At 35.1% G+C, this 25,921-nt stretch overlaps 1 protein-coding gene across 4 annotated transcripts in view; it reads left to right on the top strand.

Annotated features, from left to right (window-relative positions):
• The window catches only part of ZMAT4 (zinc finger matrin-type 4), a 756,392-nt gene that overhangs the window by 476,603 nt on the left and 253,868 nt on the right, over positions 1 to 25,921 (top strand). For 3 of the 4 annotated variants that reach the window (XM_074287328.1, XM_074287326.1, XM_074287327.1), the window contains one exon: positions 3,991 to 4,087. The exons of the other annotated variant lie outside the window; for it this stretch is intronic. In XM_074287328.1, coding sequence (XP_074143429.1) covers positions 3,991 to 4,087 — 97 coding nt within the window. The remainder of the gene's footprint in view (positions 1 to 3,990; positions 4,088 to 25,921) is intronic. 4 annotated transcript variants of the gene reach the window in all.

The following is a 25,921-nucleotide window of genomic DNA, read 5'->3' as shown; positions in this document are numbered from 1 at the left end:
AGAGAATCTTCAGAAGAATTTTAAAACAAATATTCAAGTGATAAATATGTTTCTAATATTAGGATAGAGGTGGGGCCTGGATCTGTTATTTGATTGGCATTGGAAACTCTCAGCATAGTTTAATGACAGATTAACAGTCTCATTGATGTAGGAATTCTCTCCACAAATATAAATCATCATAATTATATACCTTGGTGTTTGGGGTCATTTCGGCCATCAAAAAGTACTCAGTGGTCTTTTTACTTAGCTAGAGAGGACTCTGGTTATTAGATCCAGTTGGTCTCAATCTGCAATCAAGGCTTTCTAGTTTCATAAGACTTGCCAAGTCTTGCAATTTACTGGGATCGCCTTTATGGGAAGGAATAAACATTTATTAAGTACCTATTATGTGGCAGCCCTTTGTGACAAGCCCTTTACAAATATTTCATGATTTTCACAACTGTGCCATGGAAGTGCAATTATTATATCCATTTTGCAGTTGCAGAAACTAACCCAGAAAGATTAAATGATTGCTCAGGGTCATACAACTTATAAGATAAATTGAATTTAGGTCCCCACTATTCCATCACACTGCATCTCTTAGCTCACTACTTTGAGATCCCAAGGAAACCACTAAGACATGGAGATGTATCAGAAGAGGTTTAAGTATAGGAATAGTGATGGATTTTTTTTTGTTTATTTCATTTTTTTTCTCCTGAGGTTATTGGGATTAAGTGATTTGCTCAGGTTCACATAGCTAGGAAGGGTTAAATAGCTGAGGTCAAATTTGAACTCAAGTCCTCCTGACTTCAGGGCTGGTGCTCTATCCACTGCACCAAATAGCTTCCCCATGATGTTATTTATAACAGCAGCCACAATTCCTTTGCATTTTTGGTTTTTGAAAGTCCTAGCCTCACAACAATCCTGTAACATAGATCAGCTATATATTTGATGTTCCCATTTTACAGATTTTGACAAGTAAAGCAACTTGCCCAAAGTCATACAAGATAAGATGTGTTGAAGATAGGAGGAAAGTACACTCACCGATGTGGTTGGTCATCTCCTGAACCCTTGTGTAGCTTCTCAAGTGCACTATATAGTAATTCCCACACATTCTGTAGTTCTATAATAAAATGCCTAATATTTATTGTTGTGCCCTCTTTCTGGCTTCAGAAGCAGGAGCAATATAATGTAATGTAACTATGCCGACAAACCATTAGATTTGTTGCAGTTCTTATAAAGTGCCCATTTTAAGCATTGCTATTTATGTCTTTTACCCTGCCCAGCTGTCACTGGTTATGCAGAGGCCCTTGCTTAGCCTGCAGTCAGTCCAGTAGGCCCTCTATCCTTAGCATATGCCATTAAATATTATAAGACTGTTGAGGAAATTCATAGGGAAGGGAGCCCACAACTACTTTGGGCATATACTGATTCTGATAATGAAAGAAGATCTATAGGAATCCCAGCTGTGGCTGTGATTTCTTATGGTACCTACATTTGATCTCCACCATCATTTCTCATGTAGGATCCAAAGGGTAAAAGGGGAGTGCAATAAGGTTCATTCATCCTCATCGAATAACATTTCTTAGTTGTCTCCCTCACTATTATTTTGAGAGGCTTGTGATATGATAGAAAGAGAACTAGGTTTGCAGTCAGAAAACTACAAGACATTACCTACAACTGAAGATAACAATATCACCTCCCTCTGAAAGGCTCAAAAAACCATCCAAGTATATATGTTCCCTTGCTCAGTTTCTGTGTGAATTTCTATTTATCTGAATGCCTTTAGAGATATGAATTCATGTTTACTATTATAAACTAGAGTTGATATCCATAATTATTTTGGGAATGAATCAGAGCTAAAATCCATCATTATCTTGGGTTACTTGTGATATGTGAGAAAGAAAACAGACTTATAGTGAAAAGGTCCAAGGACAAGCTAGACAGGAGTTCTTAATGTGAGCTCCAAGTACTTTTTGAGGATTTGTTAAAAAAAATTACATTGGTAACTATTTCATTATAAATGGTTTTCTTTGTAATTGTGTTTTTTTTTATTTTATGCATTTAAGAATATTATTCTAAAAATGGTTTCACAGTTTTCATCAGGCTAACACCAGACTAATTGTTAAAGAAGCCCATGACCCTACAAAGATTAAGAACCCCTGAACTGGAGGGTTGGGCTGAAGCAATTTAGATTAAATTTAATAGGTAATGTGAAATCTTATCTTTGAATTCAGCTTTACAATTACAAAACAAGGAAGCATGACTAGGTAGCATTTTATTTTTCTTTTAGACTAAAGCTCAATATGGCTTAACAAATTGTGGTGTATGATTTTGATGGAATACTACTGTGCTATAAGAATTGATGAGCTCAATGATCTTAAGGAGGCATGGAAAGATTTGCACAAAGTGACAAAGAACAAAGTGGGCAGAACCAAGAGAATGATTCAATAATCAGAATTATTCTTTAGAAAAAATAGTGGTACGTAGATGTCAATGAATTAATAAACATTTATTAAATTCCTTCTATATGCCAGACATGGGGCTAAGCTAAAGGGATATAAATAAAATGAAAACAAAGACAGGCCCTTTCCCCAAGGAGCTTAAAATCTAATGGGGGCAACAACACACAAAAGGAAGATGAAAAGTGGGTGGGGAGGGAAAGAAAAAACTTGACATGGGCATAATGGAGAGTTCCCAAAGAAGTCTTAATGTAGTATAAGAGGTAGAAAGAGTAGAGAAAAATCATATTGGGAGTCCGTCTTTAAGTAGATTCTCAAGAGTTTATGGCCTTGACCTCCTGTAAGAGAGTCCAATCAGAAGGACAGAGGGTGCTGATGAAATGTGAATATTAGACAGAGTCAATTTTGTATCATAAATGTTGGAAGTATTGTGAAGGGATCACCAGGTATGCTTTTCAATAGTTTGAAGATAGGAAAACAAACAAATGAACACTTCTTATCAGAGTGGACAACACAGTTTAACAACTGAACCCAGGCTGTCAAAGTCCACTGAAATGAACAACAAACTATTTATTTGCTTCATATTACAGTCTCTGTTGTGTGTCTCCTACCCATATAAGTTGCTCTCTTTTAGAAAAATTTTTAAAAATGATTATTAAAACATTTATTTTTAACATTGTAAACAGGCTACAGATAACTGCTTCTGGCCTTCAGGAATGTGAAACAACCCTGGGGCAGGAGGAAGATATGTATCTCATGTCATGCACTGTGGTAAAGCTATGTGAAGGAGTTCAGTTCACATTGTATCTTAGGAAGAGGACCAGACTAATTAATGCAGGATAATGCAGTGGAAACAGCCTGGACTTGGATTCAGGAAACATGGGTTCAAGTTTCTGTTCTACCATCAGTGTGATCCCTCTGAAGAATCTTAAATTTTTTCCTCTATCCAATGGGCATAATGATACATTAATCAACACAGTCAATCAGTAAGCATTTATTAAGCATTTATTGTGTTCCTGACATTTTTTAAAATTCTGGGAAAAAGCAAAAATAGGCTCTGTCCTCAAGGAGCTTATATTCTAATGAAAGAGACAATGTAGAGATAAATTGATACATAAAAGATATTAGAGGGAATTAATTACAAAGGGAAAGACACTAGCACCTGGGAAGTCTCCGAAAGGTCTTTTACATGAGTTGCTGCTTGGCAGCCTACCTCATTCCATCAGCTATCAAATATCATATAAATATGAATTATCATTAGTATGTAATATTGGTATAATTATTTAATACAGTAGATTTTAATATATGACTAATAATAACATTACACACTTTATAATATTTGGAAAAGGAAAGGTTTTGGTGGAAGGACAACAGATTGGCAGGCTTCCTATTGTCCCTCAAATACATTGTGTGGGAAGTTGCTGAATTTGCCAGTGCTGACAGGGGCCTGTTAACTAAACAGATGCCTCTTTTGAGTTGTAAACAGAAGACAAGTGGGGGATAGGTGGCTGGGACCAGGGTAACCTAACTACTGGTTTTGTGTTCACAGGTCTGAGGCGCAGTTACACGTGTAGCATCTGTCATGTCACCCTCAACTCAATAGAACAGTATCATGCCCACCTGAAAGGCTCGAAACACCAGACCAAGTATGTACTTTCCCCTCTTCAGTTTCTTTGTGAATTTCCATTTATCTGGATGCCTATAAAAGAATAAAGTAGAATTAATATTTCATTTGGCTGGTATTCTTAAAGCAGGGGAAGTGCACATCTTGAAATACATTCATTTCTATTAAAATGTGTATCCTTGTGTAGAAAGGATGGAAAGAGAAGATTAGCAGGATAGGAAAAGGCTCAGAGGAAAGATGCTTGTTTATTATTGTTGTAAAATGTATCCAGTGAAGCCACTTTTTGCGAAGTTCAGGTATTGGAATAAGAAGCTTTAGTTCCAGAAGATGAGACTTTTCTTGTGCTTAGGCGTAATTTTAAAAAGATTTCTATTATTTCTATTCTTCTTCTTCTTCAGAATAAAGTCCTATCTTTATGCCTCATCCAAATCCTCATCACAATATGAAAAAGGGTGGGATTCTTAATTGGGGCTCTGCATACCTTTGAGTAGGCTTTGAGGATGGAGTCCATTACAGTGAAGTTGGACAGTTGGTGATTTTTCTTTATCCACAACTAATGAAATTGCCCACTAGAGGTGTGAAGGAATTTATTTTGTTAAACAAAGCACCCACACCAATGAAATCAGAGATCCTTTAACTGTTGAAGAGATATTCATTTAAGAAAATGATTGAACTCCTATTATACATGATGAGTATATTAAGGCTTAAATAAGACTGAAAACTAAATCGAGGGATCTTGATGAACATTTACCAATATTCAAATCCAGTTTTCAACAAATATTAAGCATGTGAGTGTGGGTGATACTCTGCTAGGCACTTTGTGGGGAGACAGATGCACTGATGAAAATGAGACTTCAAGCTGCTTAAAATTTAGTAGGGGAGGTTAAGTACACAAATAACTATACTACAGAATAGAATATTATAAATTCAAGGAAAAGATATAATATGCTTTGAGATTTTAGAAGAGAGAGGACTTACTCTTACCTGACAAGATGAAAGAAGCTCATGGAGCTGAGCTTTTAAGGTCAGTTAGAATTTTAACAAGGAGATATGTAGATACAGCTTAAGCAAATATAGAAAACTATTGATGAATTCAGGGAGCAGAGAGTAGTCCACTCTGTTGTTGAGGAATAGGGTACATGGAGAAGCATAGTGTGAAGAAGGCTGAAAAGTTAGAATTCAGATTCTGAAGTCTCTTGAATGACAGGCTGAGGAACTTGATCATAATCTATTAGCTAATTAAGAATCATTAGGAATCTATTCATCAAAGATTTTGGCACTAAAGTGGTCACTTTTCAGCCCCACCTCATAACATTGTACCTCATATAAGTTCCATGCTTAATAAGTTATTCTGGATTGATTGATTGTTTGTCAAACTCACGTACTGGAAATGTTACTTTGACAACTCAGTCAAAAGGGTTTTGAGGAAAGGAGGCGAGTTAGAAGCATATTGCAATAGCTCAGACAAGAGGTACTGATGACTTGAATAAATGTGACATCTTTGTGAGTGGAGAGGAGGAGACTCTTATGACTCCTATTTTTATTTAGAAAAGCAGGAATTTGAAGCTAATTGAATGTGAAAGAATGGCAAAAGGAGAAGTATAAGATGCCACTGAGCTATTTTTTTTTTTTTTACCTAGATGACTAGGAGAATGATAGAGCATTAACAATAAAAGGAGAATGAAGAAATTTGGGGAAAGAATGAGGGAGGTGAGTCTTAATAGCAGGAAAGAATAACCCAGTAAGGATTCAGAGCAAAACCTAATCTAAGTAATTAATAAATGTCCTAATAGTCCTGCAGTACAAAGCTAAGACGTTTTGAACAAAGAGATGATGAAATCTCAGGCAAAATATGATGAATCTTAAGGACAGTTGTGTTACTCATACTGACATAGAAGAGAAAATAACTTAAGAAAGCACATTATTTGTTCAGAATTAGGGAGGGGGGAGAGCATGTCTAGACAAGTATTTGAAAAAGTGGTTGGGGTCTTAATGGAGTGCTAGTTCAATATTCTTCAGTAGTGTGACAAGGCAGTTAAGAAAAGCTGGTGTGAGCTTAAATTGTATGAAAAGAAGCTTAATGTCTGGAAAGTAGAAGGTGATAGTGTTGCTGTGCTGTGTTGTTTTGGTCAGATCATACCTAGAATTTTGGATTGATTTCTGTGCATTCAAATACTAGAAAGAACAGCAGCACATATACACGGAGGCAAGGTAGGAAAGGGGACTGAAAAGCATGCTCTCTGAAGATCTATTGAAATAAATGTCTGGGGCTACTTTGCCTAAGGAACAGAAAATTAGAGGTGACATGGTTATCTGTTAGAAGTATTTAAAGGGCTTTTATGTGGAAGAGAGTTTACAATGACTGCTTAGTTCCAGAAAGTCTCGTTATGATCAATAGATGAAAGAAGCAAAGTACTAGATTCTGGATTGATTAAGGAAAAACTTTCTAAAATTTTGTTCCAAAGTTTAATTATATATCTTGGGGGTGAGCTCCTTGATGAGCTCCTTCATATTAGAGGTTTTTAAAGGGAATTTGAATGAAAATTTTCTGGCATTGCTACATCAGGGAATTGTATTTCAGATATGAGATTGAATATATGAATGCTGAGATCTCTTCCATTTCTTGGAAGCAATTTCTTGATGCAATTTTTTTTTTATTTCTCTTTCTACCTCCCCCCACCAGCTCCCATGGATTTAACTGTAATCTCTGAGCAAATGACTTTCAAATCTATATAGCTAGCCCTTATCTCTCTACAGTTTTCCAGTCTTACATTTTTTTTTTTTTTTTTTTTTGCTTACTTCTTTGTACTGGACATCTCCTTCAACTTGGTGTCTCATTGGTACTTCAGTGTGTCTAAAAGAAAAATCATTATGTTCCACCTAAAATCATCCTTCTTCCTAATGACTTTATTTCTTTCAAGAACACCACCATTCTTTTTTTCACCCGGGTTTCCAAACTTAGAACCATCATCATTTTTCATTCAGGCCCCATATCCAATCAGTTGCTAAGTACTGTTGCTTCTACCTAAAAATCCCTCACATCCATCCATGCCTTTCTTCTGAGCTACTGTTCTGTGCTACCCTCCTAGGCCTATATCATCTCTGGCCTGGATTATCTCAATAGCTTTTTATCTCATCTCTCTGCATCTAATCCATTGACTCTGCAATTTACTCTCCATAGCTACAGTATAGACCTGACTTTTCTTTTTGGCATTTGTACTTCTTCGTTATTTAATTCCAGTCTTGAAGCTTCTTAAACTGTGGGTTGTAACCCCATATGGGGTCCTATAACTGAATGTTGGGGTCTTGAAATTATGATTTATTATCAGGAAATAGTTGATTTGCATAACTATTTGATATATCCCATTTGTCCATATAAAAATTTCTCAGAAGAAAAGGGGTTGCAAGGAAAATGTTTAAGAAGTCCTACCCTAAATATACTGCACTTTAACTAAATGAGTGTTTCCTTGATGGTTCCCAATCTTTTATTTTCTACCTCTGCAGCTTTGTACATACTGTACTCTATATCAGAATTTTCTCTTTCTACATTAAAATAATGGACAGGGTCCATGTTTTTGACTTGCTTTGTATCCCCAGCACTTAGCACAGTGCCTTACACATAATAACAGTTGAATAAATGGTTGTAGCTTATTCAGTCACTCACTCTTCATCTTCTTTTAAAGGCATTTAAGCCTTGTCCTTTTTTTTAAAATTATTTTTAACACACATTGCTTTATGAATCATATTGGGAGAGAAAAATCAGAACAAAAAAGAAAAAAACATGGGAGAGATTAAAAAAAAAAACAAAACAGAAAAAAGGAAGCGAACATAGCATGTTAATTTACATTCAGTCTCCTTAGATCTTTTTCTGATGCAGATGGCATTTTCTGTCCATAAGCCCTGTCCTTTTAAGCTTTTGCCTCAGTTATTAGTTCAACCCTCTCCCCTCAATCACTTTGTAAACAGTATACATTTACTTATTTATAAACATATTTCTATCCCCTCTGTAGAATATAATTTTGTGTGGTCAAGAATTGTTTTATCAGAAGGACGTTACTGATATCTTATCCAACTCTCATATGCTGGATATATGTGAGTCATAGAAATTCAAATTTGAAAGGAACCTCATTGTCTAGTATAACCCATTTGTTGTGGAATCATTTCAGTCATATCCTACTTTTTGTGAACCCATTTGGGATTTTTTTGGCAAAAATATTAGAATGATTTGTCTCATTTTACAAGTGAGGAAACTGAGGCAAACAAATGCCCAAGATCACAAAACTAGTAAGTGTCTGAGTTTGGATTTGAACTTAGATCAGGCATTCTATCACTGTACAACCTAGCTGCCTAGTGTAATCCATACCTTAAAAAAAGTCCCTTTTATACTATATTTGGCAAGTGTTTATCAAGCTGTCATTTGAAGAGTTCCAAAGGAGAGGCAGCACTTTAAAGATAAAGCAGTCCATTTTTACTTTTGATAGCTCTAAATTATTAAATTAAAGCTAAGGATGATGATGGTGATAATAACAGCTATCACTCTTATGACATTTTTTGACAGGTATTATGTTAAATGCTTTACAAATACTATCTCATCTGATCCTTTTAACAAAGCTAGGAAGTGAACATTATTATTATTCCCACTTTGTAGTTGGAAAGCCCAAGGCAAACTGAGCTTAAGGGATTTGCCCTAAGTCACACAGTTAAGTAAGTGTACTTAACTAAATTTAAAGTCAGGTCTTCCTGCCTCTGGGCCCAGCCTTTAGCCCCCTATACCACTTTGCTGCTTCTAAGGTTATCAATTGAGAAAATGTTTTAAAGCACTTAGCTCAGCTACCTGGAGAATAGCAGATACTTGTTCCCTCCCTCTCCCCTCTAGCAGCTTCTTTGTTGTACTTCTGTACTCTATGGTTGAACATAACAAAATTTATCTCTGTCTCTGGTGATAACCCTGCAATGACTTGAAGCTGATTATATCCCTTCTCTACCCCTCCACTTTCCCACCAATATCTTTTCTTCTCTAAACTCAATATTCCCATTTCTTTCACCTTGTTCTCATATAATATGGACAAGTCTCACATAATCACCCTTCCCTAGATAGTTTCTGATTTATCAGAGTCCTACCTGAAATTTGGTCCTCAGAGCTAAATGTAAAACTCTACACGCAGTCACTTCCCCTCTCAGCTTCTGTGAATTACTGTAAAGGTGGGAATCCTAGTGAGTCAGTGAGGAAGGGGAAGGCAGTCTTTGGTTCCCATCACATTTTAACAAGAAGACTAAATCTTACTCAACCTCTACATGTCCAGAATCTTTTGTTTGTATACCAGGATCAGGATGAAGAGGGCAGTTACTCCAGGCTTTCACACCCCTAGGTCTCAATCTCCTCACCTGTAAAATGAGAGGGCTAGACCACATAATCTTCAAAGGTCTTTTTAATTGTATAACTCATGACCTTTTAATTTTTTTTTCATCTCCCTCCTCTGTTCTCCCACCTTCCTTTCATCCCTCTCTTCCTCATTCCCTTCCTTCCTTCCTTCCTTTTTCCCTCCCTCCCTCTTCCTCTTCCTCCTTTTTTTTTTTTTCTATTTCTTCTTTTCTTTTTCTTCTTAACAAAGGAGACCCAGGCATAAGACTTACCCAAAGTCACACACACACACACACACACACACACACACACACACACACACACACACACTCAGTGGTGCAGAATTGGGATGAGAATTCAAGTCCCTGACTTTTGGCCAGGTTCTTTTTTCTTTCCAGTACCATGCCAGGAGTATGACAGACTGGCTGTAGCTAAGTTCTTTAGCAGATGTCATCAACAGTATAATGGCACCTGAGCTTCTCTCTACCATTAACCCGCAGAAGAAACATTAAAGATCTAATGACATTAAAGGTTTACAAATGCAAATGTTCACACTGCTGTGGAAAGCAATTACCTATTAGCAGATTTTCTGAGACTTCCAGGCCATCTACTCTGTCAATTAGTACAAATGATTAAAATGAAATTTAAAGGGACATGAATCCATACCATATATTAATGGATGATTCTTCCCTAATATACTTAAATTTGAGCTTTGGGAACCCTTTTAGGCTTAGGTATTTTATATTATCTAAAAAGAGAGGGTATAAAAACTGTCATTAGTTCCTTTGATACTTCAGGTGGTTGAAAATGACTCACAAGTGTCCAGGAGAATAAATCAAGTTGACAACCCAACCAGCAGTCATTTTCAAATTTGCTTCTGCCCCTGAGTTGAAAACTTAAATGAATATATCTCTCTTTTTTTTTTTTTTTTTTTTGTCATTTTCCCAAGCCTCCAGAAAAGGTCTCATATTATTCATTCCCACATTAAATGTGTTCATTTATTTCTTATGTACTTGAATGGTTGCACAGATAGAATGAGTTTTAGGCTTCGTTTCAATGTGTGCCAGATACTTTGGAACACAATGCAGGCTTTGGAGATAGTCATGAATTATCTAAGGGATGAAAAATCTTAAATAAGGCACTTTCATAAGGCATGCCAATAAGTCAGAGAGAAAAAGAGCCTTCCTAATTCTTGGCTGGCAAAGGCAACTTAAAAGGCACAAGAAATGATACTATCTCAAAAGGAGATAAATGCTATTCTGAAGGCTGAAGGAGAGAAATCCCTCTTTTTGAACTTTTAACTTAATAATAATCCTTTGCATTTATATAATACTTTGTAGTTTACAATGTGTGTTACACATCTCTTATCCCATTTAATCCTCTTAACCATTGTGAGGTGGGCAGAAGAGTTTTCTTTTTTCTCCCTTTCCACTTTACAGATGAGTAAACAGACATCCAGATGGGCTAAATGCCTCAGACTTGAAGAATCATGAGACTGGAAGAGGCTTTCAAGACCATCTATTCCAAATTTTCCCCCCAGAATTCAAGAGAGGGAAACTGCAGGATCACACAGTTAGGTCCTTTAATTCCAAACTGAATATTCTTTTCACAACCCCATGATGCCTCTTGATTTCAGACCAAGAATATTGACAGCCAGAGAAGTTTGTCACTTTTGTCCTTTTCCTGTTAATGTATAAGCTTTTTTTAATCCAGAAAGAATCTATTATCAGTGGATTATTTTGATATGACCAAGTATTGGAAGTAGTAAGCTTCCTATTGGAAAAGGGATGTCAGTATCTATAGAGGATATGTGTCTATTATGTACCAGGCACTCTGTTAAGTGATTGGGATACAAAGAAAGACAAATGTCAATTCTTCTCTAGGAATTCACAATCTAATGGGAAGACAATGTGCAAACAACTATGTCAAGATATATAAAGAATAAGGGTCTTGAAGATTGTCAGGAAAGGCAGGAAATAGAGATGAGGAGGGAGAGTATTCCAGGACAGGGAGCCAACAGTGAAAACCTCCATGTTCTAGGACTCAGCTTTATCCTCTATAAAATACTATCTTCTATACCCTCTGTGAAATACATTCTCTGCTACATCATTCCCATCCCTTTCTCCAGTTCTAAGTATAAGATATTGGCATCCTAATCGACTGTCAGTTCCTTGGGGAGATCAAATACTACCTTGTAATGTATGTCAGCATAATGGGAGAGAAGAAAATATACCAAGGAGAAAATTTGGAAAGTAACCTATGTGGTTATTTAGATATTTTTTCTATAGACTCTCCCAAATGAAGCAAGGAATGGGATGATTATATCTGCACTGCTTCTTGGAGCTGCCTGTTACCCAAAAATATTCAAGAACTAAGCAATAAAGACAAAGGCTAATGTTTTTAGTATGGAGTAAATGGGTAGGTCAGGAGGCTGCTGAGTTTGTGGGAATGTGGGCATGTGCATATCAGGGACCCAGAATTTGGAAGACCTTTTTATTCCTTTTATTTGTGGTGTTTTCGTATTCCTTTTCTAATTCCTTTTAATTCTAATGTCTTCTCTTTACGATTTCCTATTTATCCTACATTTACTTTTTTGTACATATTTGTGAGCTCCTTGAGGACTCCTTGAGGAATGTCTTTTTTCTCTTTTTGTAACCTTAATGCTTAGCATGTTACCTGGTATTTACCAGGCACTTAATATATGTCTATTGATTGATTGATTCTGTGTCATTCCTTTTGGAAAAGTCTCAGTGAGTCATGACATGTGTCTTTGAGTTTCTTGACCTGTACTATACCTGTTTTACCCAATTGACTGAAATCTAGTATATCTGCAATAGGATGTTCATAATAAGATTAGGGTCAGGGCATCTTGAACTTCTGACAACTATTTTTGAGGTACTGAAAGATGTGCCAAGGGTAAAGTGGCTGTTAAAATGATTGGCAGTCAATTTAATAAATATTTATTAAGTATTTACTATATGCTATATTCTCTGCTATATAGGAGGATACAATGAAAGATAAAAGCAACTCTTTTCCCTAAGTACCTTACATTCTAATGGGAGCAGTATGATAATATTGAATCCAAGTTCTTTGCTCAGATACAGCTGTAACAACACAGTGCAGAGGGGTTTCTTTCTGCCATTTTGTTTATGGGACAGGCTGTTGGGAAATAGGTGGAAAGAGGCTAAAAGCATATGATGATTAAGAAGATAAAGAATTCTTAGGTATCACATTGAAAGATGTATTCCTACACAGAGATCTGAAATAAATCATAATGGGGCTGAGCACCATTCCTGAAGTTAGGAGGACCTGAGTTCAAATTTGGCCTCAGACACTTACTACTTTCTAGCTATAAACAAGTTACTTAGCCCCAATTTCCTCAGGGGTAAAAATTATTAAGGGGAAATGTAAAGTGAAAGTTGTAAGAGAAAAATAAGAACAAAAGGGAAAAACCAGGAGAGAGAGAGAGAAAAAAGGAAACAAAAAGTGAACATAAAATATGTTGATTTACATTAATTCTTCATAGTTTTCTTTCTAGATGCAGAGGGCATTTTCTATCCAAAGTTTATTGGGATTGCCTTGGATCACTGAACTGCTGAGAAAAAACAAATCTTTAAAAGTTGATCATCACACAATTTTGCTGTTACTGTGTACACTATATTCCTGGTTTTCTTGTTTCACTCAGCATCAGTTTGTGTAAATCATCTCAAAACTTTCTAAAATCAGCTTTTTCATAATTTTTATAGAACAATAATATTCCTTTATTCTCATATACCATAACTTAGTCGTTCCTCAAATGTTGGGCTTCTACTAATTTTCCAATTCTCTTTTTTATGATAGCTTTTTATTTACAAGATATATGCATGGGTAATTTTTCAGCATTGACAATTGCAAAACCTTTTGTTCCCATTTTCCCCCTTATTCCTCTCACTGCCTCCCCCAGATGACAGGTAGACCAATACATGTCAAATATGTTAAAGTATATGTTATAATTTTCCAATTCTTTGCCACCACAAAAAAGAACTGATGCAAACATTTTTATACAGGTGGGTCCTTTCTCCTCCTTTATGACTTCCTTGGGATATAGATCCCGTAGAAGCAAAGAACAAAAATCTTAATATAAGTCAAGGAAAGAAAAAGTTTGAACATTGAGTCAAAGTGTTGAGGCTATATCTACAAATCTTTACATTTTTTTTTATTCCAGACACATTAAGAGTAAAGATATTGAAGAGATGACTGTGGTTAAAATATTAAGGAAATTACAGGCAACCTGGAATCAAAATTGACATTTGATTATATTTAACACCAATATACTATCTATCTTAATGCAAAGCTTTGAAATTATAAAGTGGAACATTACAGATTTGGAAAGCATCATAACAAAACCCAATATAATATCAACAAAGCATAGGGCCCTTTACATTAAGGGAGAATATAGAAAGAATGAAATCCCACCTATGAAAAATGAAGACAAGAATTTAATAGACATTTTCAGATCACAGGAATAATAGGTCAAAAACCTTCAGAAATATTTTTGGAACAAACAGATATCACTTTATCAAACAATAATAAGATTCCAAATAGGTACAGGCCTCTAGATTTGCTGAATTCAAAGAATAGTGCAAACTGTGATGGGAAAAAAAAACAACTAAGAACCAAGATCAGAATTAAAAGGTAGCTTTTGCATGAACTCAGCCAACAATATATCTACAAAGGATTTCAAACAAATGATTAAGTAAATCATATCTGTAGAGATGGGGGGGGAGCAATGTTTAGTATGGTAATTTGGGACTAGTTCATTATCTCATTACATATTATAGAGAATCATTCCTAAGGAGACTGAACTTAGGGATCAATGTACATTATGCAAAGAATTAACAGAACTTGTGCAACACATCATTTCAGACTATAAAAATAATGTCCCTAATGAAATCAGAGTACGACAGGTTATGGTGGCAAGAATTACATATCATTAACTCTCAATTATTCATGCACTGATAGACAAATTTTCATACTATATATACAGACCTGAAGATATCTTTGAGAATTGAGCAAATAAATTGTACCATTTATGCAGACTAAACTACTGCTTACACTATTGCCCAAGTATTACACTGATCCATATTAGACTTAAGGATGATGTTTTCAATAGACTTTACCATTCCACACATCCATAATCTCAAAGCTTGCTAGAAAAAAAAGCCTTTCAAAATATAAATACTTGGTGAGAAGATCAAAAACATGTGGGAACACAAAGAGGCATATATCCTCATCATCCTATCTGCTGCTGGAGTTCTACTAAGGACACTTTTAATGAGCCTACAGAAGATGAGCTTACATCCTCATACTTATATTCAACTACAAAAAGGCATTATTTTATTCACCTTTGCAGTAGTGCATTAAATATACAATATACTAACAGTGGGATATTTATTTTTCCATGTACTACTTCTGTCTGAATTCCATTGAAATGACAGGAACATTAAAGTAAAAGATACCAATGATAGTTTACATTTATGTGATGCTTTTATCGCATTGATTTTATTTATTCCTCACAACCTTTGTGACATCATTTAGTATCATTATTATGAATCTCATTTAACCAGTGAGGAACAAGTTCTTCAGATGCTAAATGAGTAATTAAGGTAACATAGCTAGCAGTAAATTGAAGATTAATAATTGACCACAGATCTTTTAATTCTATTAGAACCATTAGATTCTGAGCTTCTTGAGAGCAGGCACTGTCTTTTACTTATCTTTGTATCCACAATCCTTATCACAGTGCCCAGAACATATTGGGCACTTTATAAGTATTTATTGGATGGCAGACTTTTTTGAAAAATTATCCACTTATATAAAAATTTTTTTCAATAACTTGGATAAAGTCATAGAGAATTATTATTTTCTGATTTTCTGGAACAATATGGCTGAGGCAAAGAACTAACATATCAAATGAAAATGCTAGGATCCAAAAATATCTTATTTGGTGAAAAGGACTGAAGAGGAAATTAAAATTGAAAAAACACAAAAAGTTTTACACTTAGTTTCACATAGTCACTTGCCCACAAACAAAATGAAGGATGTAGAAAAGGGATTAGCTTGTCCTGATTAGTCCTGGAAGGAAGAACCAATAGCAGTGGGTGAAAGTTGCAAATGGGACAGAAATATTTTGGCTTAATACAGAAATTAAAAATTTCTAGAAATTAAATACTTTCTAGAAATTAAAATTTTCCCGAGATTAAATGACCCATACATGAAGGTTGTAACTTATCTTTTACAGGAGATCTCTTAGATAAGTTAGGATGATCACTTGTTAGACATGTAGATGGGATTCTTGGTCAAATATGGACCTTATTAGATGACCTCAGAACTCTCATACTATTTTGAGATTTTGTTTTGCATACTGTTTCACTAATATAAGGTAAGGTTTTGTTATCTTTTTCATGTATCTTGCTACTGTATTGTATATAGCACATCTAGAGATACATTGTAATTATACATGTAAATAAAGTCTTTTCTGATCTTGATATGATCCAAATTGGGAGCTTCCTTTCTTTCTTTATTAATTGTAGAGTTACACATGACATATAATGTTCTTTAGTGCCTTTCTGCCTTTTTTATTTTTATAATCTCTTATTTCTTTCTTTATAATAAGATTTGAGTCCATAATAATAGATCAATATTGCTAGATCCATAAAATTTAGGGAGGGAATTAAAGTGTAAGAAGGCTTAAAAAGTAGGAGAGGATTGTGAATTTGGGGCTATACCAAACTTGGGGGTTTATATTTGGTCTTGAAGTAAGAAGGAACCAATGAAGCTCATTGGGGGTGTATTTTTAGGCAAATAACCTTGATAACTAAGAAGTGGATGGATTAGGTTGAGGAGAAATGTGAGACAGGGAGATGAATTAGAAAGTTATTGAAATAGTTCAGGTATGAGGCAAAGTGGGTGATGGCTTTGGGATTTAAAAGAAGATACATAAAGATAGAAGTGGCAAAATTTGACAGTAGATTGGCTATATGGGTTAAAAGAGAGTGAGGAGTTGAGAGTAACACTAAAGTTGCTGTAAGGGTAACTGGGAACAATGAAGGTCACTATGATCCTCTTACTACTGCTCAGTTCAAAATATATATATATTTTTTTTGGTTCTAAATAACACTACTGACTAATACTGAGTTTGCAGTCCCTCCAATCCACTAAATTTTTTTCAGAAAATAAAATACTTACCACCCTTCATCTAATCCCATACACATGAAGTCTTTTGTTTAAAAAAAAATCTATGTGTAAGATTTTATATTTATCTTTATTAAATTTCATTTAATTCAGTTCCTATAGATAGTCTAGCCTATCAAGTTCTTTTTCGACAAGATCTAGTATGTTAACTATCCCTCCCAGCTTTGGGTCATCTGCAAATTTTATAAACCTGTCATTTATGACTCTAGCAGAGTCCATAAAAATTATATTTTCTGATTTGTAATTTGTGTGAGAATTCTGTTTTGTCTCTAAAGAAATTCTAAGTCCAATAATTGTGAGTACTACTGAGAAGCTCTTTATTTTGTTTTGAGTTTTATGTTTATGTGATTGTGTTGGGCACAACTTCTAGTTTTTGTCCTGTAATTAACTCACTGTGGTGTCTAGTTAAGTCCCTTCCCCTCTCTTGTCTATTTTTCCTCTTCTATAATATGAGGGAATTTGAATAAATGATCTTTAAAATTATGTGATAATTTTACTTAGAATCATAGAAAGTATTCCATCTCATCTGTTGGCCCATAAGCATTTATTAAATGCCTGCTCTGCACCAGAAGCTTTACTAAGTCAGACAGTCAGAATATATTAAGTACCTTCTTTATGTTAGTCATTGTGCTAAGTTCTAGGGATATAAAGAAATCCAAATAACAGTCCTTATTCTTCAGGAATTCACTTCAGGAAGTCAAACAGAGGAGACAAGATGCAAACAATGATGTACAGACAAGAATATACAAGAGAAATCGGAGGTAATCAAAAAAGGGAAGATACTAGCATTAAGAGGAATCTGGAAAAGTTTCTTATAGAAGATGAGATTTTATCTGGGATTTGAAGCAAGTCAAGGGGTGGACATGAGGAGGGAAAGCATTCAAGGAATGACAAACAGCAAAAATGTCCATATTTTCTAGTACTAGGAACAACAGAGTGACTAATATTACTGGATAACAAAGTAGGGGAGAATAAGGTAAAAGAAGACTAGAGTGATGGGAGAACAAAATGTGAAGGGCTTGAATGCCAGCCATACTGTATTTTTTATTCTGGAAATTCCAAGGAGTCATCCCAGCATATTGAATGTGGAAATGGGTGAGGGTACCTGATTAAATCTCTCTTTAAGAAGATTACTTTGACATCTGAGTTGAAAATGGATTGAAGTTGGAAGAGACTTGAGGCAGAGAGATAATACTAAAGAAGATTATATGAGAGATATTAAAAAGGTAGAATTGATAGTTCTTACCATCAGATTACATATGAGATGGTGATAGTACTCTTAACAGCAGTTGGAAAGTTCAGGAGTGGGAAGGGTTTGGGAGGACAGATAATGGGATTATTTTTGGACATATGACATTTAAGATGTCTATGGGAATTCTGTCTTTAGATATTACTCTATATTAAGATCCTATAGTTAAAGGTGTTAGTCTGGACATTAGGAAAGTGTTTAAGGCTGCATAAGTTGATGTAAGAATCATCCATATAGAGATGATAACTGAAATGTGGCAACTAATGAGATTACCAAGGGAAACAGTATAGAAAGTGAAGAGAATAGGGCCCAGGAAAGTACCCTGAATGATTTTTACCTTTAACAGATATGAACTGAATGAAGATCGAACAAGAAGACTATGAAGGAGTAGCTGGGTAATTAGGAAGAGAAATGGGACTGATTAATGTCACAGAAACCTAAAGAGAAGGATGAGGATATTAGAAACTGATATCATTGTTTTACAAAGGGTAAGACCAAGATCTAAGAAAATGAATGACTTGCTCAAGATCATGAACCTGTCATTGGCAGAGTTAGGCCCCAAGACTCATTTCAGTGCTATTCTACTCTACTATGTAGCCTAGTAGTCTTTGATCTACTCATTATCATTTCATGAGGCAAAAAGCTAACCAAATAGCTCAAGAAAGAGTAATCAATAATTCTAACAAAATTGTTGCTAGATGGTTTGAACCATTTTCTGGTTAAGTATAAATTCTACTGCTCAGAGTGGAAGCTCTCAGAGTAACTACCACCTAACATTAGAAGGTACAGAATGTTAGCCAAAGACAAGCTGCATATTTTTATTCTCAGGATCTTAGAACAACTGGATGACAGTTTTTTTTCTAAGCTGTATTCCTAATATAATTGTAATGGATTCTGAAATCTATGTTGAGAGGTGTGTGTGTGTGTGTGTCTGTGTGTGTGTGTGTGTGTGTGTGTGTGTGTGTGCATGTGCATGTGCATGTATATAAATCTACCAATCAAATTTCTCGCTTTAGCCCCAACCTACTAGGTACTAATTATTTTATGAAAGAATTTAATAAAAATGATAAAAGAAACCTAAGTACACTCATGTAGTACTTCTACTACATGTAGAAGGAATTCAACTCCCCCATCCAATTTCTAAAGCTGGGCAAAACCTGTTCAGAGTTTTATTCATAATCCCTAATCTTAGCTGTAGTATCCCCAAAGATTTTGAGGTCAGAGGAGACTTGTTATTCAGTCACATCCAATTTTCTATGGCTCCACTTTGGATTTTATTTTGTTTGGTTTGGTTTTTTGACAAAGATACTTTCTCCAGCCCATTTTTACAAATGTAGAAAGTGAGATAAACAGAGTTTAAGTGCCTTGCCCACATAACTAGTAAATTCTGAGGTCAGATTTGCTCCTTATGAAGATTAGTCTTCCTCACTCCAGCTCCAACACTATCCACGTGATAATAAATATTCTCATTCCTAGTAAAACTGACCTTGCATACACTTGGTGAAATTGTGACTAGTTTAAAGATTGGCCTAAAAGTCAGATGCCTTTCTTTATTATAATTGTGTAGTCAGCCAGGTCAATAGTACTTCACTGTTAGGATTATAAGGTGATAACTGAGGTTGTCTAAACAATTCTCTAGCTCAGAATTCACACCTTTGGTCCAGGCCTTTGAAAAGAGTTTGCACCTTTGGACTTGGGGGGGGAGGAGGGGGCGAGTTTACATGTTTAAAAGAGTTTGCACCTTTAAGAGGAGCAAGTTTATTGGTTGAAGTATTTCCTGCAGGCCCCTGAGTTCTCACTAGCCCAATCTCTGCTAGGATAAAAGAGGAGGGCAGTTGGGCAAGAAGTTAGTCTATACTGGGAAATTGAGTTTAGACAGCAGTTTGGAAAGAGAGTCTAGACTGGTAGAAGAACAAGACTTCCTGGGAGAACTTCAGGGAAGCTCGAGGAGATTCAGAGCCAGGATTCAGGAAGATAAGGATTCAAGATTCTACCTTTACTCTGGCTGGAGGCTCCAGAAGCTTCCCAAGAAACCTGCTCACAGAGGAAAAGATTTTATAGAAAAGAGATCTCCCAGAGAAGGATTATAATTGAAGAGATGACAGGACCTTTACATTTTGGCGCCCAACTTGAGGCAAGGACTTACTCTGAGCTCTTCAGAGGAGCTAGCCCAGACCTTGACACTTCACCTCCAGGGTCTTAGTTATTCTGATGCTCAGATCAAAAAAGTTTATTGTCCTTGGGACTGTCATTATAACCTAGCCTTGAAAGAGATAGATAAGGAAATGCTTGAGAATATGACTATGTAACCCAAAATGGTCTTTATAAGATTTATTTGTGTTCCTCAGCACAGGGTCCTGGGCTCCATTAAGTGTCCGCCAGACCTCTTTCTTTATCTTTCAATATTTGCACTGACCTGATTCCAATAAACATCACTTTCCAAAGGCAATATGGATCTTGGAGAAGCTAGTCAGACAAATGAAGCCATTTCAGAACATTATTGTCCTTGTCAGAGTCAAAATTTCCTGTTACATAAACTAAGGGTCAAAAATATGAGCAGATAGTTTTAAGACAAAGTAATCAAGCTATAAAAATGCTCAATCATCCTGGAAGAGAAAAAATGTAAATTAAAACAACTCTGAGCCACTACCTAACATGTCTCAGATTCACTAATATGACAGAAAGGGAAAATGACAGATATTGAGGGGATATAGATAAATTAAAACACTAATGTATTATTTGTAAAGTTTTATTTTGATTCAACCATTCTAGAGAGCAATTTGGAACTATGCCCTAAAGGCTATAAAAACAAACATACCTTCTGACTAAGCAATACAGCTCTCTAGGCCTGTATCTCAAAAACATTAAAAAAAAAAAAAAAAAAAAAAGGATCTATGTATACAAAATATTTAAAGCAGCTCTTTTAGTGGTAACAAAGAATTGGAAATCGAGAGGATGTCCATGAATTGGGGAATGGCTAAATAAATTGTATATGATTGTGATGGAAAGCTATTGTGCTTTAAGAAATGAGGAACAGGATGTTCTCAGAAAAAACTTGAAAAGACTCATATGATCTGATCCAAAATAAAATGAACCATTATTGGTAGGAGAACAATGTACACAGCAACAGCAATATTGCGTGATGATTTGCTATGAATAATTTAGCTATTCTCAGTAACACAATGATCCTATACAATGCTGTAAGACTTACATATGAACTCTGCTGTCCATCTCCAGAGAAAAAATTAGTAGAGCCCAAATACAGGTCAAATGTACTTTTCCTTACTTTTTAAAATATTTTGGGGGAGATTAACTGTTTCACAGAAAATTTTCATGGAAATATATTTTACATAACTACACATATATGACATGTTAAATGTACAGGATTCTGTACTTGCCTTCTTAATGAGAGGTGAGCAGGGGGAAATAGAGAAAATTTATAACTCAAAATTTGAAAAACATAGAAGGTTTTTTTGTAATTGAGAAAAAATAAAATATTAAATAAGACTAAAAAAAAGAAATACCCAGATTTTGGAAGTGAAATGTTATGTATATGTAATAGCAAAATTTCCAGTTTCACTGAATTTCAGAATACCTGGACAGCAGTAATAAGAGGATTTGGAGAAGCCTGGAATTGGAGAAGATGGAATTTTGTGGAAACTTAGAGGCAGCTAGGGAAGTCAGTTTTCACAATGAAATAGGGACAGTATTCTGTGCATTAGGGACAGACGGAGAAAATTCCTAGAGCTGAGAAACGGACTTTCTTGTTCTTGGAATAGCCAGAAAGTTCATGTCACTGGATCACAGAGTACTTTTCTGGGATCAAGGTGTAAGAAGAACAAATAATGAACAATGTTTGTTATGCTCTAAAAAAGAGTAAAAAACCAAAATTTTAGAGACAAAAAATTAGGAAAGATTCTCTTGTATTTTTGGCCCATTTCTGTCCATAGAATTAGTACAAAACTTCCATAACACCTTCATTTAAAAAACTGTAAAGCTATAAGATTCACCCATTACAATAATTCAGCAAACATTTGTTGAGCTTTTTCAAGGCACTGTTCTGGGAGTTAAAAATAAAAAGGCATAATTCTTGCCCAGCACTTAGAATAGCACCTGGCATATAAGTGCTCACCAAATTCTGGTTAGCTGACTGAGGGGCTTATAACTCAGTAAGAGACATGTGGCATGTATACAAATTTCTGTGACATGAATTAGAACATGTGGGCATAAGAGGCCAAAGTGTTATGAACAGAGGAAGAAAGACAGCATTGATTGGAAGATAGGTTAATTATGGAACAGATGGAATTTGAACTGAACCTTGAAGGGGATACTGTTTTAAATGGAAAATGGGATGGGACACGGGTTCTATGTATAGAGACTGTTTATAGTAAAGTGCCTTTTAGAGGAAAGCATGTGATGTATTTTGGACAGCTATATGGTACAGTGGAGAAAAAAGTCTGATCCTGGAGTCAGGAAGACTCATTTTCCCGAGTTCTTAGAACTTAGAACTTAGAACTGGTCTTAGAACACTTACTAGCTGTGTGATCCTGGGCAAGTGGTTTAATCCTTTCTGCTTCAGTTTCCTCATATGCAAAAACAGGAGAAGGAAATGGTAAACTACGCCAGTATCTTTGCCAAGAAAACCCCAAATGGAGTTATGAAGAGGCAGACAGGACTAAAAAGATTCAAGAACAACAAAAGTAAGATGTATTCAAAAGTGCATTTGACTAGATTAGACTAGATTTTTATATGTGAAAGGAGGTGTTATATGAAAGAGTAGAAAGAAACGATGGAAGCAAATATTTGAGAACCCTAAATCACAGGTAAAGAAAAATAGTCTTCTTTCAGTAAGCATTTGGGAGGCATGGAAGATTTTCAGAACTGGGAAAATTGCTGCAACATAATGTGAATGGATTCAAAAAAGGAGAGAGTAGAGGTAGAGAAGCCATTTAAAAGGCTGGAGGTGAAATTATTGATTGTGTCTATGATTTGCTGTTTCATTCATTCTTTCTTTAAGATTAGATTCTTTAGTTTCCAATTGATTTTTGGCCTATTTTCTCCTGGCCTTTTATTGAATATAATTTTTATTGCATCATTATCTGAAAAAAATGTATTTACTATTTCTGCCTTTCTGTATATGATTTTTGAGGTCTTTGTGCCCTAATAATTTTTGTATAAGTTCCATGAACTGCCAAGAAAAAAAGTGTACTCCTTTCTATCTCCATTCAATTTTCTCCAAAAATCTATCATATCTAACTTTTCTAGTATTCTTAACTTCTTCTTATTTATTTTGTGGGTTCAATTTATCTAGTTCTGAGAGAGCAAGATTACGATCCCCCACTATTATAGTTTTGCAATTTATTTCATCTCACAACTCTTTTAACTTCTCCTTTAGGAATTTAGATATTATACCACTTGATGCATATATGTTTAGTATTGATATTTCTTAATTATCTATGGTACCCTTTAGCAAGATATAGTTTCCTTCCTTATCTCTTTTAATTAGATTTATTTTTGCTTTTGCTTGATCTGAGATCATGATGGCTACCCCTGCTTTTTTTTTTTTTTTTTTTAACTTTCCCTGAAGATTCTGCTTCAGTCTTTTACCTTTACTCTGTATGTAACACTGCTTTAAATGTGTTTCTTGTAAACAACATATTGTAGGATTCTGGCTTTTAATCCAGTCTGGTATCTGTTTTTGTTTTATGGGAGAGTTCACCCCATTCACATTCACAGTTAAAATAATTAAATATATATTGCCCGCCATCTTATTTACCCTCAATTATGCTTTTCCCTTTCCTTTCCTCCCTTTCCCTCCTCCCAGTATTTTGCTTATGAGCTCTACTTGCCTCAAGGAGCTCTCCCCTTTATAGGCCCTACCCCTTTCTTATATTTTTCCCCTACTATTTCTATTTTCCCTTCTCTAGTCTTCCCTTTTTCTTTTCCTTTTCCACTGCAACCTCCATACAAAGTGAGAAAATTTTCTCTATGAAACCAAATATATCTAATATTATCTCTTTGAGCCAAATCTGATGAGAGTAAGATTCACACAATGTTCATCCCTGTACCTTTTTTCCCTCAATTATATTAGGTTTTCTTTGTCTCTTTGTGAAATGTAGTTTCCTTCATTTTATCTTCACTTTCCCCTTTATCCAATACAATTTCCTTTTCACCACTAGTTTTTTTAAAATATTATAACAGTAAAATCAAATTATCCATTCACTCTCTGTGAATACCTATACCAGAGATATAGTTCTCAAGAGTTCTTTTCTTTTTACCTTTTTATGATTCTCTTGAGTTCTATATTTAGAGATCAAGTTTTCTTGTTCAGCTCTGATCTTTTCATCAGAAATAAATTAAATTCAGCTGTTTCATTGAATGTCCATTTTCTTCCTGAAAGAAAATGCTCAGTTTAGTGGAGTAGTTTGTTCTTGGCTGCATTCCACCTTCCTTTGTCTTTCAGAATATTAGATTCCAGGCCTTTAGATCCTTTAAGGTGAAAGCTGATAGGTCCTGGGTAATTCTTATTGTGGCTCCTCAGTATTTGAATTGTTTCTTTTTGGCTGCTTGTGATATTTTTTCTTTGGTCTGATAGTTCTGAAATTTAGCTATGATATTTATTGGAGCTTTCATTTTGGAGTCTTAGAAGGTGATTGGTGAATTACTTTAATGGCTATTTTATCTAATGATTCTAAAACATTGGGGCAGTTCTCTTTGATGATTTCTTGTAAGATAATGGCTAGTTTCTTTTTTTAATCATGGTTTTCAGGAAGTCTAATAATACTTAGATTATCTCTCCTAGATCTACTTTCCATGTCAGTTGTTTTCCTAAGTAGGTATTTTACATTTTCCTCTATTTTTTCTTCTTCTAGTTCCTTTTTTTTTTTTTTTTGCTTGACTGATTTCTGATGTCTCATTAAATCATTCATTCATTTATTATTTTTAGCAATTTTTTTTCATTTACCTTATTTAGCTTTTGGGGGGTTTGTTTTTAGGCCAATTGAATTTTTAGATGAATTGTTTTGTTCTGTGAATTTCATTTATTTATTTATTTATTTTTTTGCATTTCACAAATTCTGTTTTTCAGGGAGTTGTTTTTGTTTTCCATTTTCATTTCACAATAGTCAAATCTATTTTGTAAGCTGTTTTATGCTTTTTCCATTTCACTAAATCTATTTTGTAAGAATTTTTCTTCAGATAATTTCTGTGTTTCCTTTTCCAAACCCTCTTGCAAAGTTCTCATTTCTTTTCCACGTTTTTTTTCTACCTCTCTTTTAAGATCCTTTTTAATTTCTTCCAAGAGAGTCTTGTGAAATGGGAACCAATTTATATCACCTTTTTTGGGTTTCATCTGGAGATGATCTGCTTTTTGTGACCTCAGAGTTTGAAATCTGTTTTTCTCTTTCACCACAAAAACTATGTATGGTCAGAGTTCTTTTTGCTTTTTTTGCTCATTTTTTTTTAAAGTTGAGACTTGCTTTTAGGGCAAGGGAGATTATCCAAGTTTCTTCTACAGGTGGCAGCTGCTGAGCTGAGTCATTGCTCACTGACTTCTGGTGCTGGATGCGCATGGCCAGGTCATGTAAAATTCTGTGTTTTGGGGTTCACTATTTACCTTTTGTGTTTGTGTTGGATGTTTATAACTTCTCTGCTGATCTTCTGACTTGTAACCAGGAAAGAATCACCAACACTGCTGTAGATTCATCTATATAGCTTTTCTGGTGCATGGAGCCAAACCACCGTGGTGCTGTGTGCTACCTGCACTGAAATCTGTATTCAACCTGCTTGCACTTGGCCTGCCTCCCTCCATACTGATTGAAACAGACATTTTTTGGAGATTTCTGAAATTATCTTCTGTTGCTAGTTTGTTATATTCTCAATATTTGTCAGTTCTGCCATCCCAGAGCTAATTCAGAGGCTAGATTTGCTAATTAGTCTGAGGGTCGTGAGAAGAACTCAGAAAAAGATGGGTGTCTTCTCTGCCATCTTGGCTCCACCCCCAAGCTCCCTAC

The sequence above is a fragment of the Sminthopsis crassicaudata genome, chromosome 2, assembly GCF_048593235.1.
Source record: "Sminthopsis crassicaudata isolate SCR6 chromosome 2, ASM4859323v1, whole genome shotgun sequence".
Taxonomy (NCBI): Eukaryota; Metazoa; Chordata; class Mammalia; order Dasyuromorphia; family Dasyuridae; genus Sminthopsis; species Sminthopsis crassicaudata.
Note: the sequence above shows the minus strand (reverse complement) of the source record. Positions and strands in the feature narration are given on the sequence as shown.